Source organism: Semicossyphus pulcher, unplaced genomic scaffold (assembly GCF_022749685.1).
Source record: "Semicossyphus pulcher isolate SPU_LCO1_2020_fin unplaced genomic scaffold, fSemPul1.0.p SCAF_12, whole genome shotgun sequence".
NCBI classification, from domain to species: Eukaryota; Metazoa; Chordata; class Actinopteri; order Labriformes; family Labridae; genus Semicossyphus; species Semicossyphus pulcher.
This window is the reverse complement of record NW_027211626.1, coordinates 12,482,400-12,501,188: the sequence shown is the minus strand read 5'-3', so window position 1 is coordinate 12,501,188 and position 18,789 is coordinate 12,482,400. Positions and strand designations below refer to the sequence as shown.

At 41.7% G+C, this 18,789-nt stretch overlaps 1 protein-coding gene across 1 annotated transcript in view; it reads right to left on the bottom strand.

Moving 5' to 3' along the window:
• Positions 1-17,926, bottom strand: part of ccser2a (coiled-coil serine-rich protein 2a) — a 37,590-nt gene extending 19,664 nt beyond the window's left edge. Inside the window, exons 1-3 of the mRNA XM_069659140.1 lie at positions 16,471-17,926; positions 16,169-16,380; positions 2,617-2,710 (exon numbers count right to left, since the gene is read on the bottom strand). Coding sequence (XP_069515241.1) covers positions 2,617-2,710; positions 16,169-16,380; positions 16,471-17,926 — 1,762 coding nt within the window. The remainder of the gene's footprint in view (positions 1-2,616; positions 2,711-16,168; positions 16,381-16,470) is intronic.
• Between the last annotated feature and the right edge of the window lie 863 nt (positions 17,927-18,789).

Genomic DNA, 18,789 nt, shown 5'->3' with positions numbered 1-18,789 from the left:
CGTGGTAATGGATACTGCTGTGCATACTCCAAATCTATCGAGAATATCTGCATAGAAATCATGATTTGATCCATCTCATTCACCTTTTCTCTCAACTTTCTGCACCCTTTAAATGCAAACACATTCTCCCACAACAGTGACGGGCCATTTCTTTTTCAAGGAGGTAAAAGGACACAGTGTTTGGCGACACTCAATAGCATATAGCTGTGAAATGAACCAGGACCGCAACAAAATTGACAACTAACAGAGCGCGACCCTCCGGGAATCAAAAGGACCCTTGACTTTCTGTACAGCAGATCGTCTTTGCATTGAGAGAAAGGGAAGAAAGGGAGATAAAGAAATGTTGGCAGGTTGAAGGACCCAATCCAGGGAATGCAGCCGAGGTGGTTAAAATACTTTACCCTGAGTGTCACCACACAGCGCAGGAGTTGAACTGTTACATTCCAGGAAACCTGAGTGCTTCCAATAACTCCTTTCACCTCAAAAGAAGTCCTCTAAAAAAGCAATATAAACAGAATATATTCCAACTTGGAAAAAATACATCCATAAAGGCAGAGAAACTCAGACGGAGAGCGGAGAGAAACGATTCCTTGTCCAGTCAGCTGGTGTGACGTTAAAGGGCCAGAGAGAGCTCCCAGCTCCCACCCTGCCTGGGTCTGTCTTTGTTGACAGCCTTGTTTTTGTGGATACTCCCTAGGAACTGGAACTGGGGGAAGATGACTGTGGTGGCGGTGGTGGTGAGGGAGCAGCTGAGGTGGCTGGTTTGTGTCCAAGCTAAAGAGTCACCAGCTGGGGCAGGCATGGGAGAAAAACTGGGGCCTCTTTCCCCTCGTCACGGGGTCTGACAACTGGATAAAAACGTTACATAAGGCCCCCTTCTACCCTTTTCTTTTTTTTTACTCCTCTTCTCCTCTTCCCCTCTTCCTGTTGTGTGGCAGAATCAGGGTGGCTTTGGGAGGAAGGAAACACCCTTCTGTATTCCACGTCTCAGGGCCTGCCCTGTGGGGGCGGGTCTAACTGGACACTTCAGCGTGTCTTGTTTTCAGTCTGCCCCTCATGACACGCACTCCAGCCATGACATCGACGTCTATAAATATGGCCGCTTCCCAAAAAGGGAGTAGGAAGAGCAACACTGTAATCCACATTCCTCTGGAGTGAACATACCTCTCTCCCTCTCTCCCTCTCTCTCTGTCTGTGTCGCCTTCTCTTACCGACAAGCAGATCAATGTTTACACACTAAAGAATAATATCAGAGGTGTAAACCCGCGTCAGTAATGTACACCCAGTTGAAACTTTATTAGCTCCTCCTAGCTTAAATAAATGCAGTCTAATACAACAGGCAGGGAATAAATTCTCCTTTTTATGAAGGTTTTAATGTTAAGTTTGGGCGTTGATTCATCTTTATGGTCACTTTGACAGCTGTACTTTATATCAATCAGGGTGGACTAAATATAATAAACACCTCAGAGTGAAACCGATGACTATCCAAAAGCGCCACAACTTACAGCCTCCAAAAAGGGCCATAAAGTTAAATCAACACCTCTCTAAAACCCTTTCAATGATAACTGAACGTTACAACCTCCATAAATTTAACTGCAGGAATATTGCATTAGAAAGTGTGTCTAATAAACTGTGTATATGTGCACATGGAGGCACATGAGCTCTGTGCATTCTGTGGTTTGTTTCTATATAGCGAGGCTGTCGGGGTCAGAGCCATGATCGGTACTTTGATAGCGCTGGCTTCATGACTGACATGAGGAAAAATTCACTTCGGAGAATTCATCATATTCCATGACAGGTGAGTTCAGTAACCCTCCACCTCTCCCTTCCTCATCTCACATAAGTGACACACACTATCTGATGAATCCATAATGATGTTGTCAGCATTGTTATTCTGTGAAAATAAAGTGACCTTTGACTCCTACAAAGAAGGCATTTTACTGATTGGTAATTGATTGCATTTGCGAGGTGAGAATGGATGACAGGGACCATAGATACACTATCAAGATAGAGGTGGGCGGCGTTATGTGGCATAGAGGAGCTATTCAACTAATCATGCTCACATCATACTCCTGTTGTCAAGACAATCAGATGCTAACTCTCCTCCTTAGGCTGTTATCACACAGTGAGTGTGTGAGTCAGACAGCTGGCTTAATGCTGCTCCAAGTCAGCTGTCTCGCTTTCATTCAGGGCCAGTTTGTGAGACGGTGTTGGAGCTGTAACTCAAAAACTCTTAAGCAACCAAATATTAAAAGAGTAAATTCACATAATAGACAACAAGGTGTCCATTAAAAGATTTTAATGGATGTTGCAGAGAAAAAACCTGCACCCAAAGGCAAAGCAGGATTCAATTTATTCAAGCCATTATCCGCAATGAAAGGATATTGCTGGAAATAGTACGCTCAGACCTTGGTAACGCATTAATTTACAATTATGATCAGAACAGTTTTGCTGGAGGTGTCCATTTATAGGAAAATAATGGACTGCCTCCAGCCAATGAAACTGAAGCATTTGTCATTGGCCATAGAATAACCTCACATTTCTGAATCCTCTGTAGGAGAACTGCAATTACATTAAATGTTGCGCGCCTGTGTATGTGTGTGTATATGTGCTGACCGTGCAGTCCATCCTCAGGGAGGTCCACATCCAGCATGAGGTCGTCGTCGTCCAACTCCCCGTTCCCCTGGGGGTCCAGGTTGTTCAGGATATCCTGAAAACCACAACAAAAATCACAGGTAATGCTCACTTCATTGCCAGGCATTGGCTAACATAACAGGCACATTATAGGCACATTATGAGTGCATTAGAGTCATTGTATCATTTCGCCTCAGGGGGAAAGTGCTTTTCTCTGCGAGACCAACTGCTGGGAGTGAAATACGTCCACCTCAGGGGCCGGATACATATAACTGTGCATGGATTCAGAAACAAACATAATGCACAAAAGCCCAAATATACCGATAGTTTATTTTGCAGCATAAAAGCCTTGAAAGCACATTTTGTCATATAATTTTGTACACAAACAGAATCCCCACTCCTCCAATAAGCTGCAAATTAATGTTCACAAACCCCTGTAATCTTGTTTTGACATATAACAGGATCCTTGTGTTGGTCTGGCGTTCGCAATGTCTTCCAAAGCAGCTATTTTATGAGATATAAAAACCTGAAAAGACCTTGGACCAATCATATTCTCACGACACATGCTTCCTCTAGGTACTTTGTTGATTTATCTTATCACTTTTATGCCGATGATACTCTATTTTTCTGCAAAGCCAAATAACCTGAACCAACTGCCCGTCCTTCATAATTGTTTGGCTGTTATCCAGGCGTGGATGTCTCCAATTTTCCTCCATTTTAATCCTGATAAAACCAAGAATACTTTAAATTGGACCTGATAACTTATCCAGTCCTGTTTCCTGCGGCAAAAATCGAATCAATGCTCTCCTCGAGCTATTAATTCACACTTTCATTTTCTCCCGCCTAGGTCCCTTTACACATGCCTCAGCCAATCATCTCTCAATCATTTACAGTTAGTTGAAAATGCAGCTGTCAGATTGTTAACTAGAACCAGCCGTCGGTCTCATATCTCCCCTGTTCTTGCGTCCCTCCATTGGCGTCCTGTAAAATTCTGAATAAACTATCTAAACGATCCTTTAGGGCTGGGCGATCCTAAAAAATAGTTTTCGTATCTTGATAACGATATAGATTACGATATAGATTGTTTTCTGGTAATTCAACAAATAATTAGTCAACATGAATAACCACATGTAAAGCCTATTTTTTTGATAATCTTGTGTGAATTAAATACATGACAAATAACAAGTACTGATTATTTTATTTTATTGAGAACTTTAGAGCAAACATAACAATTTCAAGTCAATTTAAGGATGAAAAATAAATAAAATATAGCCCTAGCCTTCAATATGAAAATGTAATGTGATCTCTAACAGCAATATTAACGTCATGTCCTGTAGAGAATGTAAAAGGCATGTAAAGTAACACTTCCGGTATGATTTTTCAAAGTAAAAGCCTGATCTAGCATTCTGACGGGGCAGGTTTTTTCTTTTACTTTATTTACATTTCTAGGTAGTTGTTTGGTAAATAAAAGTCACTCAAAAGGCTCCTTACTGCGGTTCCTGCTTAATTTTTTTTTAAATAAAACGTAGTCTCACGTAGGCCATAACCTACATTATGTTAGTAAAAAATTAATTAATAAAGACAGGATACTGACATAACTCCGGTGGGATCTCTCTCTCTGTCTCGGCTCATAAGGTTGTTTTCGCTGTGAGTTAATTAAAGTCCCGTTTCTAATGTAAATAAGATCGTTTTCTGTTAAGACCAACCCCCGAAACTACCCCTGGGTATGGCAAAGGTCAAGTAAAGTGAAGTCAGCGATGAATGTAAATATTTTATTTACATTTACTGATTATTATTTACAGTTGAGCAGACGCCTCTTCATTCTTTCCTGTATATTTTGACTTTTATAAAGCGAACATATTTAACGATTCTCCTTTTTGTCCACTCCAGTCATCTAACCTCGGCCTTCTATCAATCCCACGCTCACATACTTAAACAAAACTCATTTGTATTGACAAGCCTTCTTGTAGCTCTCTGTACCTGTCTTGTGTTTAAGTTTGTTTACGTTTTGCTCATTTCTTTTTTGCCTTTTGTTTTTGTTTATATGTTTTTGTTCCTGTTTGTGAAGCACTTTGTAACCTGATGTTTGAAAAAGTGCTCTATAAATACAGCTTTACTTGCTTACTCGTTCACCTGAAAGCATGAACAGTCCTTCACATTGTAATGTGATCTAATTGCACCATAAATACTACCTTTGTGAGAGTAAGGCCTAACAGATAATAAGTGACTTAGTTGTACTCCAGCATTAATTATCTTTGTTAAGCAATTAGTAATAGCTGTTGTCATTCCCTGTAATGGTTATTTTTAGTCATCACAATAACAATTTATGAAGCACTATCATCACCTCGTTTCTATGATACTGTTTCACGATTCGCTCCCATACATCCACACCCAGAACAGGCTTCTAGAAAACTCTCTGTTTATTATGAGCTATACTGAAAACCCCCCACAAATAATATTCTCATAACAGCCCCAGAATATGCAGTTAGTCTGACTGCTACGCCGCCGTCTACCAAATAATTCAAAGCATACCCAAAAGCAAAGGAATGAATCAATAGTTCAAAGCTTTATTTTTCAAGGCAATTTAGTGCTTCACGAAAACCAAATTGACAGGGCTTTGACTACAAGACACAAGCATAAAATAACTCATTATAGAAAAGCTCATGTGTTGCACAATAACTGCCTGCTACTCAGCGCACCAGGTTTAATGAAGAAGGAATAATGGCGGAAATAGAATAAACAAAAGCACACAGTTCTGCATCCCTGTGGGTGGAATCTTTGTTGTTTCGACACATCAGCCCGTCTCATCGGTTTTATTCTGCCAGATTCATTTCTCTCTTTTCTCCCCCACCTTGTTGCTCTCTTCTCTCTAGCCTTGTAACTCCCACGTTCACAATCTCAAGATTTTAATACAAGAGGTCAGACAAATATTGAAGCTTTTTTAAGAGCATTCATTTAACTGGGAGGAATGCTCTCTTTTTTTCTAAGCAGAGTCTGCTCCACACTTACACAGTTCATGTGAAGTGTTTGCAATATTCAGGCATAAACTGCGATTCTTTGGTAGACATGCCAAAGTGTTAGGATATTCTGCCTCGGCTCCACACTTTTTCCGTCTGGAACTTTTCAGCAATCTCACTGTTTACCTGTTTGTGTGTTTGACAGACTTGCATCCTCTATTCTGTTCACCAGACCCATACAAAAGCAGCACAACACCCTGTGAACCCCCTGAGCTGTTTGACAAAACCATACACTTAGATACGTAAGTGAAAACAAACTCAAAAAAAGGCATCTTAAAGAGGGGGTATTTTGCTGTTTCACATTTTAAAACATGCATATAATTTTACAATGTTGGATGTTCAGACTAAACGTGGGTAAAGTTTTACCTGCAGTTTTTTTGCAGGTAAAAGTATGTTGGAGTAATCCCCAGGCTTCTCAGCTCAGTCTGCAGGCTGCTGTGAACGCCAGGTTTCACACAGTTTTTTCTACACGCTGCATTTTGTGACTTCACAGCAGGCTTCAGAGAGCTGGCCAATCAGCATAAAGCGGGCATGTAGGGGCGGGGTTTCTTAAAGGGACAGAGCTGACTGAGTCGTTTCAGACAGAGGCTGTATGAGGGCTTGCACGGAGCGCCAGTGTGAGAGAAAGTTTCTTTACGTTATGTTAAGCTACTCCACAGGTATCACAGAGTGAAATATGAAGCTTGAAATTAGCTCTATGCTCAGTTTCATAAATTCAGTAAAAAGCTTCTGCTGTGGTTGAAATCAAATCAGTTCTGTCACAATTAAATGAAGCAGTGTAAACATCTGCTCAAACTGTGCACAATTACACGTCATTTGATCACACCTTTCTTAAACATAAAGGGAACAAAGGCAGTGAATAAATGTAGTGTGATTTCTTTTTTCCTTTAACAATCATATGTATCACTCACTTCAAATTTTTGCCCCGGAAAAAGGAAAACAAAAGCAGCGTGCAGTTAATCACTTCGTCTGACACCTGCCCCCCGCCAGCAGTTTCAGGCATTAAAAACTCTATAGAAATAATCAGCCTTGTCTCTGATGGTCTGGTTTGCTTTTGTAGGTCATATAGAGTAATCTGAATTATTTTCAGTATGTTTCATAACCAGCTAAAATCTCCTCACAGGGGCTTTAAATGAATGCTGCCTTGTCAGGGGTGTCTATCACTGTAGTTATTGATACAGATAAAGTGAAGCAACACAAGCGATTAGTGGTGACATATGGCAGAATCACCTGCATCATGATCATAATCACTGAAAATTGTATTATAGTTGAAAGTTAAGATTTTTTATGTTTCATTGTACCCACTCGTGGGCAAAGTAACTTGCACTTTTTCAACACATGTAACGCACACGTCAGCAATAAACGGGTTCAGTGGCTGAAGGTTCCTTTAGCTGTGAGGGGCACTCTCACATACCACTCACCGAGTTTGGTGAGGGAATCATTTCAGTGCAGGGTCAGGTGTGTGTGTCTGATTGTCCCTGATTAAGACCAGGTGTTGACAGCCTATATATCCTTGGGTTCCATGGCTCTGTGCTGACTCATTATCTCCCTATCAGAGGTAGTGAGAGGTTCACAGTGTTTTCTCTTGTCGTGTAGGGGTGTATGAGCACCATAAAACCCTCTCTGCAGGATTAGCTCACCATTTCTACTTTCTCTCAGAGTGTAGTTTCTAAGTGCTGGGTAGCTTCTGTTTCTCTCTTTTAAGGCTTGCACAGCAGCCTTTGTGTCTTGGTTTAGTAGTGTTTCCTTGGACTCCCTGAGAGGTTATTTTCTAGTCAGCTGCTCAGCAGCTGCGGTGGTTTAGTTTCCCCTTATCGATGCGTAATTTGGTGAAGGGAGCTTGTTGGTTTTGAGCATGTCATTATTTCGGTATTCCCCCTATTCCATCCATTTGGGATAACTTTTAGACACCCCCGGTCCGCAATTGTGTCCAACCCCTCATCCTCCTGACATCAACATGAGGAGCCGGGGAATGGACCATCAACCTTCTGCACCCCCTAAACAACAACCACCTTTTGTCCTTGTTGTTCTGTATTACCCCTGCAATTTCTGAACTACCTTACATTAGTTCCAAACCACTCAAGACTCACTCCTTTTTCCATCTGCTTTTAATTCCAGGAACATTTACAGCAAACTGTCTGTGTCCCAGCTTTCATTGATTCTCTTTGTTACAGTGTGTAGCTCTTGAGGAAATTACATTTCACACTGGCAGGACACAACAGCTTAGAGCACCAAGGATCTGGATAATCTCTCAGAGGAGTGAATGACTGTGATTGTGTGTGAAGTTTATCACTGGATCAGATGTGTGTATGTCCACAGGTGTATATACAGTTCAAAGTAGTCATTTAAGAGGGAATAAGGAGGGAATCTATGTAAATGTTACTGCTAAGCAAAATGCTGAATCACGACCTGCAACGATGGCATTTTTTTGTGACCCTGAACTCTGACCCCTATCAGGAAGTGGGAAAGAAAAACAATTATACGACGTAACTTTTCATAATTAATCTTTTTCTGTATAAAGTTGAATATCAATCTCGAAGTCAATCCCAAAAACAACATGAGCTGTGGACCATCGGATGCGACTGTGAAGTCAATAGCAGTTTTGACCTATTATTAAAACGCATCCGATCAGCAAACTAAATTGCAGTTGTTGTGCTCTCCACTGAGGGAATAAGGATTTGACTTGAAGCACTGCATGAATTTGACACATGACATGAACATTTTCGATCCATCTTAGACACCCAGAGGTGCTACATCAATCCAAACCCTGCGGCATGGGCAGCATTAAGACTCGAGGCAGCAAAGGGAAGGTCTTCCAACGCTCTCTGCTCCCGCCGTAACATCAGCTGCATCTTCAAGCAAACGCGGCTCGATCACACACACTGATTAAAACCTTCAAAATCGCTGGAAAAGTTTGGAGGCTGAACTTCTTTCACTCGGACAGTTTGCCCTTAGGTCACCCTGGTGTTTTTACAACAGACTTGTAGAGTGAATTAAAGGCTCATTACAGACCAACCTTAATTCTACCCACCTCTTTCTGTGAGAGTAACTTTTTGAAATCTCTGTTAGAAATAGTGTTTTCATGGGTTGAATGTGAATCAGTAACATGGCACACAATCAGGCAAAAAGGCAAAGAAGGCTTATTTTCGATTCAATGCAACAACTTTAAAAAAAACTTCAGCGCTGGATCCGAGTTTAAAATCGATAAAAGCCAGGGAGAAGTTTGGACTCACTGTGCTCATTCTTTTCAGACATCTGTCTTTCTCTTCTCTTCGGTCTCATATGAAGTGAGCCACTCTTTTCCCTTTCTATTAGTTTGGAATGAAATCACAGTTGAGCTACTCTTTCAGAGAGGAGGGCAAGATATCAACAAAGAAATATATTTTGTTTTTTGAAGGTCATGCTTCCAAAATAATGTTCTGAGAAATACAGAAATAAAAAACGTGGAAGCTAATGCACTGTCTCTACACAGACGTGTACTGGCTCTGGAGCTGAAGTGCTCTGCTACTGTTGCTGAGTGTGTGAGTGTATAGAGTACGTATCTCTTGTGTGACATTAGCACCCCTACTTAACAGTGTAATTCTTTTTATTCTATATCTTGGGACTGGCTGGTGGTTTTGATGGAGGATATGTCCTCCTCCTGAATGTCATTATAATCCATTTACCCGACTCATTTGCAGCTCTTGAACTGCGGCCGTTTCTCAACAAAAAGTCAATTTTCAGCCTCAGTCTCACCATTGTAAGATGTGAGCAATGTAGGATAAGCTTAATCTACACCCACTGTAAGAGCCTTGTTGGTCTTATTGGCTTTTACAGGGATAATTAGTCTGCAGTGAGCTCTGAGGGTTTGACAAATGTAGAATTTGTGGGAGCGCGAATGTCCAAAGAACTACAATAAATTCTGGGCTCCAGAAACACCAGAAAAACTCAATTAAAAAAACAATGATTTCTTTTATATTGATTCTTCTTTTATTCTCTTTCCTTTCAACTTTTGCTTAAATTGGCATCATATGAGTACAGAGAATAGACTGTTTGAAAAGATGGACGACATGACAGCTCCCTTAAAGCCAAAACATCTCTAGTGCCCCCTGCTGACTGGCTGCAGTATAGGTCATAAAGCCCGCCTCCTCCATGTTAACAGATGGGACATGAGTCAAACTATAAAATCAAAATACACGTCAAATAAAGGTTTCTCAAACATGGTTTCAGTCATTAAAGTTAGTTCTTATCACGCTGATTTACGTCCAAGTGTTCATTTTTCTGACAAGTTTAGTTTTAAGAAGTTATGTGACAAATACGGCCGATCTGTTCCGGATTAGCAGAGTAGAGGAGGATCGTTGAGAGGAGCCGTAACTAAAACAATCACTACAGTCATTGAAGTTTACGTATCTATGAACGTCTGCTTCAGACCAACACAAGAAGCTGTTCTGCTGTTAAACACGCCGACATGCGGGATCTTTCCCGTTTTGTGGGGTAAGTTAAGTGTGTGTTTTGGTTAGCGGAAGTGGATACGGCGTGTCCATCTGCCGATCTTTACTGCACAGCTCTGGCTCCAAATGACATCACCAACACAAGATGGCAGCGCACATCACGGGAGGTATTTTGGCGTCACTTGTGTACAATGAGACTAGATACAGACGCGTTGTCCATCTATATACAGTCATGGGTATAGAGTCGGAAATGTCGCAGTTAATAAGTTAACACTTACAGTTGTTTCACAGTCTAAGAGTGGGAAACTCTATGCACTGTGAAAGGCCAGACAGCTTTTGTTGTGAAAATCATGGAGAAAGTGTTGACTACACTTACAAGGCTTGGTTAATTTAATATAAGAGCTAGTCTCTCTTATTTATAATAACCCTCTCAAACAATAACAACCAGTCTCTTCAGTTGAGGGGAGTGAAAGAAGTATTTATAGCAAAGGGTCATGTTTCATTACGTCTGTATTTGTTCACACTCCACTTCACTGAGTGACTCCGTGACACTTGTTGCAGCTGGTACTCATTTATTTGATTTTGTTGCTTCGATAAAAGTTTGATTACAGCCTTGTTCACTTTTGACAAGGAAAAAGGATGGTGCTACAATATTTCTATTAGGCTTTATTCGTGTTTGGTTTGCTATGCACAGAAAAGCATTCAGGGAAAGATACAGAGGAGGCAGGCAGAGCGAAATTGTTTAATAAGTGATGGCTGCTGCAGAATAGAGGTAAACAGAGTAAACAAAAAAATCTTAAATCAATAGTAGATTTTTTTCCCGGCATGTGCTCAAGACAAAGAATCAGCAATGTTTCGCTGGACACAGGTGTGTATTATATATATATATAGTGCACTCCCATACAGGCAAACGATGCACTGACATAAAGAAAACTGACCTTACACATACATACTGTGACCTTAGAAATAAAAACAGAGTCTACACAGGAGTCCAAACAAGCAAACAACCCTGGTATCTGTGCTGTGTACATACAACTCTTGTTGTGTATTGCCTTGAAAAAATGTATAGTATAGAGTTTGTGATCTGCACAATCTGAATGTAGGAATGTATAATCTTTTAAGAGAGGGAGGCGTTAAGATCTATGCTTGAGAGCTGAAGCAAATTGGACAGAGGTGAAACAGACAGGTAAAACAGAGCGGAACATCAATCATATTTACCCTGAAGCAACAATAAGCAAACAAAATGTGAGTTAATAAACTGATCATGCATTATAAACCCACTCTGGTCTTACACAGGAGGGGCAGTCGATGGAAGATTCACATTATGTGAGGGCCAGTTGAAAGTGGTTATAATAGGCAGTATGGTAATTTTCTGTAGTTAAGTAAAAGGTCTGAACTGTAGCTGGAGATCAAAGGCAGTCATGTTCGATTGTGATTGAAGAATAGGCTGTAGCCTCACACCATACAGTCTTTACAAGCAATAACCTGCATTGTGTGTTTTAATGATGGTCTATAATAAACGTTCTGTATGCACCAAAAGAGGTGCACAAAGCACTGTTTACCTTAAAGGCCTGCAGGCTATTCAAAATCAAGACCCACAAAAGCAACTGAGCTGCAGGCCTCATTAATGCAGCAGCGTTGTCGGTTCACTGGCTGCGTGTTCCGTAAATGGCCAGGCCCTCTGTCGACAACAGGCTTAAGCACCTCACTCATTTAAACACTAATGAATTGACCTGTCTTCACCTGGATCCACAAAAGCCTAAAATTAGAGGCAAAATAAATAAAGCAGGGATCAGAGGTAGTGGTATCTCTGCAGCTTTGAGGAAGCAAAGGGAGGGAGCAGAGGATTACACAAACACCGGGCGTTTGTTTGGAGAAGAAGGGATAAAGACTGACAGGATAATAAGACAGAACAGGTAAACATTCACGTGTTTTTCATGAAAGGTTTCATGCTGTGAGGAGGGATATGGGGCTGTAATTTCAAGGGAAATATATTTTCTTCTAATGAGAGAAGCTGCACGGATAATGAAATCAGCAGAGCATTTCCTGAGAAAACAAGTCCAACCCAAAAACTACCAAAAAAATAACTTGATGAGCAAATTCTCTACGAAAGTTGTCAATTTCAAAGTTTTAAGATGAAGCCTAGATAATAATAACCATGAACACATAGTGCATTAAAGAAGGGCTACATGGTAGACATGTTTATTGCACAATAATGTTGTATTTTGTACTTTTACTGTTGATGATGGATGGGCCTAATATTTAGTACCTCTTTACATTGAAGGGTAAATACAGAAGTCTATAGTTTAAGATATAAGTCGATACAGAAGCACAACAGAGTTTATATGTATTGCAGACATACTGTATAAGGTTTTAATACACTACACAGGTGTTTTCCAGCCTCTGCTCTTCCCTTTATTCTATGAGTTAATGATTGCTTGTGAGTGTCCTGAGAAAATAAAAGAAACAATCTCAGGTCCTTCAAAAAAACGTAAACCATTTAAATTGCGCCTTGTTGCACTGCATGATAAATTGCACCGAGACCAGGAAATGGCCCTTCCATTTCACACTGACAATTTTGTAAAGCTGGTACTGTACCCTGCTGCATGGTGCATCATGGGAATGTTATTATCAGCTCAGGTAGCCCACTTCTTGATTTTGCACAGGGCATAAGAACGCAGATAGTGGCTTATGCAGCCGGAAAAACACTGGGACACACAAGCCAGGAACGTTTACGAGCACATCCACATTGAGATGTGTTAAGGATGCACAGTGCCTCCAAGTGGACTGAGGGCGTCACTGCAGTATGGCAAAATACACCTGCTCAGAACTGAGTGTGCTATATCATCTATACACACATACCAACGAGTAGAAAGAAGAGAGAGAGATTTAAATGTGTAAACATCTTTTTAGCTCTGAGCCATTATTGCACAACTTGCATTTTATATGTCATTCAGACTGGGCCTAATAACCCTGCTTTTTCCCAGCTAGTAATTCAGAGCAGGAGGCTTCACTTGCTGGACTTTCTGACACAAGACCGAGAAGGAAGCTTCAGCTAATAAACTGTGACGCACATTATTCAACGCTTCAACTTTGTCTTCACAGACTGCAAATATCAAGCAGGATAAATCCAAAAGAACAGGACATATACGCGGCTTTGTGGCAGGATTATATCTGTGATTTTCTTCAGTCATTATGAGGAATGCTTTACTCATTTAAAAAGAGAAGAATGATTAAGAGAGAGATGCAGACAGATGGAGAGGAGAGAGCAGAAATAGGGGTGGGATAAAGGGAGCTCAGTGCATCCAATTACAGTAAGTGGGCTCATTTCCTCTAATCAAATAGCTCGGTGTAATATCTCAAAGGCAGGTTCCTCACAGTGCTGACCTTCACACATCAGCAATCAGACACAAAGTCTCTCTCTTTCTCTGTTTGGCTCGACCCTTTTTACTTCTTTGCTCCCTTTTTCCTCTTAAGCTTCCAGTCACTTCACAGCCATCGTCAGACCTTTCACTCTCTTACAGCAAAGAGTATCAGTATTCCCTTCTTCTCTGACCAGACAATGGTACATAAAAGAGATGTTAGTGCCCACGCTGCATATGTTCAGAGAGTAAAGCTGTAAAGGCAGGCGCAATGGGAAGAGTTTCTTTCATGTTTTTCATAGGAAGGTTACAAACAAGCCAAGGGTGGTAAGAATGGCTGCCACTGATGCTAAACAGCCTCAGGTAAGACTTACAAGGGAAAAAAACTTTATTCACAAACTAGTCGCCCTGTGGCTGTTTTATTACGGTAAAATTGAATAGCATTGCGTTCTAAGCCTGCAATTTTGTACTTTTATTCTATTACAAAATGTATAATATCAAGTGCAACAATAATAATAATCATGTTGTGTATAAATGCAGGCAATTCATGTTAAAAAACATTAGTGCTTCTGAACTCTTTGGGGTCTAGTGTGGCACAGGGCAATTAATTCTCCTTCCAGGAATGATTAAAACATTTTATTAGTTATTTATTTTTATCACTTTGCCTCAAGACAACAGTTCAACTTATGTAGTACACAAACCTGGGCTCTAGGGCTGGGTTTCAAAAAATCAATTCTCATTTGAATGACCCAATATCGATTTAATAAATCTCAAGATCAATCTTTAAAAATATGTGTAAAAATGTGTCTGATCACTCACGTTTCTGTGCGCCCCTGAATGCAGCACGACTCAGCACATCCCCTACCCCCAAAACACGGCAGTGAGGGAGACATGCCCGGACTTGTTTACTGCAACTACTACGGAGACATCAGTGATCGCTGACGGACTCTTTTTATCGTGCGTGTTGTTTTGTTCATCGCGTTTTGAGATCTCGTGGCCAAATCTCGCGCAAGTTGAACCCCAGATTTAATCTAAACCATGAGCCAGATGTACAGACTAAAAATCTAAAACTGGACAAAAAGTTCATAAGCTGTCTAATTCAGAAAATTGTTAATATTGTGTAGACTGCTGTGTGTTTGTCATGTTAAATAAAAAGTACATGATGTTACTTCTTTGGGGTCTGTTCTTATTGTAAACATTAAACATTTTGCATTATAATAACGCACCAAGTTAGTGGTGCATTGATATTGTAACTGAAATACCCCTAAACAATCAATATGGAATGGGGACCTTGTGAATCAGAATCAAATTGAGAAATCCTTATCCATACCCAGCCCTACTGGGCACATACGTACACACAAACACACACTCTTTAAGACAAGCTGAATGACTCTTAATCAGGTACACATGACTATAGGCACATGTTCTTATTCTGACAGCAAAGAACACATACAGACAGCACATGCAGACACACACACACACACACAAGGCTCTCTACCCCCTTTTAAGAGCTTTGGTAGTTCCTATAGAACCATCATTGTAAGATAAACGTGTTAAAATGTCAGCGACTCCACGCTTGTGTCAACATCACATGGCGAAAGTAGTAAACAGACTAAGCGTATTTTTTTACCTAATCCGGCTCATTTTAAGCTCTTTATAAATTCCAGAGCTCAGATGTCTTGGTACTGGAATACAGAAAAGCAAAGCAAGGCCAGCAATGCAATTAACACACAGTTGGTGGCCAGGTCAGCATTCCTCTCAGGGAGAGAGAGGGCCCTGGCATGAAACTGTAGTTAGAGCTGGCAGAGAGCTACAGACAATTTTACATTCCTTTCAGCTTTTGTTCTGCTCATTTAGTCCCTAATTATAGAGGGAAGGGGGAATTATTTAAAAGGGGAAATGGTTAATGGACTAAAGCATACAGTGCAAGATGCTAAAAGGCGGTAAGTTGCGGTCAGGAGCCTTGTCTAAACCCTCCAAGTATTTTATACTGTATGTGCTTGGAAACGGCCTAAAAGTATATGAGCTGAATAAACTTATACCAACTTTCCAAGCACTCCCACTGTTTTCAATTATACTCTGGCAGCGATACTGTGCAAGGCACATAAAATACTTTGAAGAATCAACTCTAAAATATAAGTTATCTTCTCCTCTTCATAGGCCAAAGAGAAGGATTTTAGGATCGCAGAGTAGTGGATATTTTATGACATTGGCAATATAGTGAGACTACAGGGCATGCAGACTATAGCGTGTAGAGACAGTACTGTATTACAGTGTGCAGGGTGATTGAGGATAATCAAAGTCAGACTCCTGGAGCTGACATTAAGGCATTATGTTGTTAAACAATTTACTTGCAGAACTACATTTGCTGGAAGAGAAATTCAGAGTTCTTTTTAAACTAGTTGTTAAATGCTTGAACTTTTTTGTCTTTGGCGGGTTAGGGTAAGTTTTTATGAAGTGCATCAGATCCCTCTCAAGGAGTCACATTTGTTAAACCCTCTTACACCAAAAGATACTGTACTTTCCAATGAACCCACTTCTCAATCGCACAAGCTTATTCTTTGCCAACTTTATCAGTCAATGTGAGTGTTCGCTAAAGTTTTGGGATTTAATAAGCATATCACGGCTAAAGGTTCTTGGCTGCTGTCCACCCCTTTCCCTCTCTGAATACTTCAAAGCAATCAGAGTCAGTAACAATTCAATATTGCTAGGAAACAGGACTCACCATGCTGTTGAGGTCTGAGTCATCATAGCTGTCACATGGAAGTGTCCTCGGCCCACCTAGGGGCTCAAGACCATCCTCATCCCACATGTAGGTTCCGCCAGAGCTGTTAGAGGGCGACAGCTCCAAAGACGAAGCCTGGAGGACATCGCCCTGTTCTGAAGACAGCATCAGCGGTCCCTGGGAGTCCTGCATGGGGCTTTCTTCTTTATGTCCTGCATAGAACATACCAACACAGGGCTGAACACCTGACACAAATAGAACACATGGATCTAGTTGAATTTCCTTTCAAATAGAGTGTATACCTTCAAGATCCATCGAGTCCCAGTCAAGGGTCTCATTGAGAAAGCTGTGCAGGTTGGTTTGAGTGGTTTTGCCACTTTTCCTGTTGTCAGGCACATCCCCATCACTAAATACATCCCCCACACTGTCAAAGTCCTCTAGAAACTCCTCACTGATGTCGACTCTGTCTAGAGAAGAGGCAGAAGATAAGGACATGTCCTCTAGAGCCTCACCTGCCTGTCCAGAGCTCGGCAGAAGCACACCATTCCCGCATCCTTTTCCTCCTCCATCTCCAGAGCTTCCATCGCTGTCACTGTGTGAGGCTGCTTTGTCCACATCACCAGTCAGCTCATTATCTATTGCTTTCTCCATCAGCTCTCCACATTCCGGGGTAGTTGACGGTTTGATATCGCCTTTGACCTTACCTGAAAAAAGAGGCTTCTGCTGCTTGGCCTGCCCAGACCGAGCCAGCCTGTAGCCCAAAGACCCCCCACTGCTGCCCAATGACTTGGTCAGAACACAACTGGGGAGCAGAGGCTTCCTTAGAGTCCTGGGAGTACTTGGTGCTTGAGGGATTGAGAGGGTAGGCAGAGAGGAGGCAGCTAGAGGGGTTCTACTGTACTGAAGTCCTCCAAGTCCTCCACCTCCTGAGCCTCCGAGGCTACCATTCATGCCTCCAAGTCCTACACCCACTCTTCCATTGCTCAGCTGAGGGGGTTTCAGGAAACTACTCCTACGAGGTCGGAGCTGAGTGTTAGCCAGAGGCTTTGCTAGCTCTACAGCTCGGTTAAAGGAGAAGGACCGTTTCATAGGTTGGCTGGTGGGTGAGGGAATCTGCTTGAAGTGAGTGAAGCTGTTTGAACGCACCATGTTGTCCAGTGTCAAGGTCTTCAGGCTGTCACTGGACTGGGACAGGCTGTCCTGAGAGCTGCTTCTGGGAGAGCTGGCGCCTAAACTTGGACACAAAAGGCGGGATTCTGACCCTGTTCTCGCTGGAATTCTCGGGGCATTGGGACTCATTTTAGGACCTCCATTCAGTGGGCTTTGGCTTAGCTTGGTCCCTGCTTTGGAACTCATCTTCAAGGATTGCTTGGGGATGGCAGTCGGACTGGAGACAGCTACGGTCAAAGAACCTGACCTTCGCATCTGGGGCGTTGCTGGAGAGCCATTCCTTACCTCCTTTGTCAATGGGGGAAGCTGTTTCAGAGCCTTGTCTTCTCCTCCGTCCAAAGGGTTGGTGGGGGTAGTGGGGCTGGTGGGTGATGTCCCCTCATCTTTCTTCCATTTTAGGGAAAACGGAGATGCACGGATTACACCATTTTGGCGTGTTCCTGGGGGGGTTGTCTTGCCATCCTGTGTAGGCGGGGTTGGTTGTGTAGAACCATTGGTCAAGGGGCTTGCGCTGCCAGTCGAGGAGCGTCCACCGAACTTAGGCAATCTGGATACCATGGTAGACCTGCTGGGTGCCTTTTCTTCCATTAGATGCCAACAAGGGCATGGGGGACATGGAATCACACGCAACTGGGAAAACAGAAAGACAAAATAAAAGATGATTCGATTTTTGTCTATGATTAGACTTTGGACACTGTTATGCTTAATAGGCTGATTAATACTTTTAAAAATCTTTGTTTGAAACAACATCTGGCACATTTTCTCACCTTACCTAAAACTGGAAATATCACATAAAACAATCCAAACCAATCTTGTGCCTTACCATAGTCATACTCTGTCCAGAACAGTGATCCAGCCTGTGCTTTGTGTTTGAATACAAAGTAGTAATACAAGTAAACATTTCTAAAGTAGTCAAATTGTGCTGTCAGATGTAAGCAAACACTTTTGTTCACCTGCTGAAGTGGTTGCATGTCTGTCTCCTTTCAAAGATCACCGACTATAAGGGGCATTAGGGATTAATCTAGCAAGCTTACAGGGTGAATTGAGGCTTTGTCACAGCAGGTCTGCCTTTATGCTTTCTTGTGGTCATGTGAGAGACACAAAGCTACATAAGTACGTCTCTCTCTTTATGCAGCTGGCGCATGGCTTAATAGGCTCAAATTTTAATCACACTTGGTAAATCAGATGTTCTCATTGTTCGAAATTTAAAGTACTTTTGACTTAAGTCAAAATAGGCAGCAAAAACCTACAAAACTTAACAAAACAGGTACTTCCTACATAAAAATCTCACTAAATAAAAGGGCCACCATCGGTAAAAGTGAACGCAATAATGAGGGTCAACTTCTCAAAGAGTTTTACACATGACACGACCTGTAGCTGGCACCGGTTTTGGAGGATATGGCGCCAACAAAAGAATGGGTAAACGGATAGACAACGCCCGGGGGACAAGG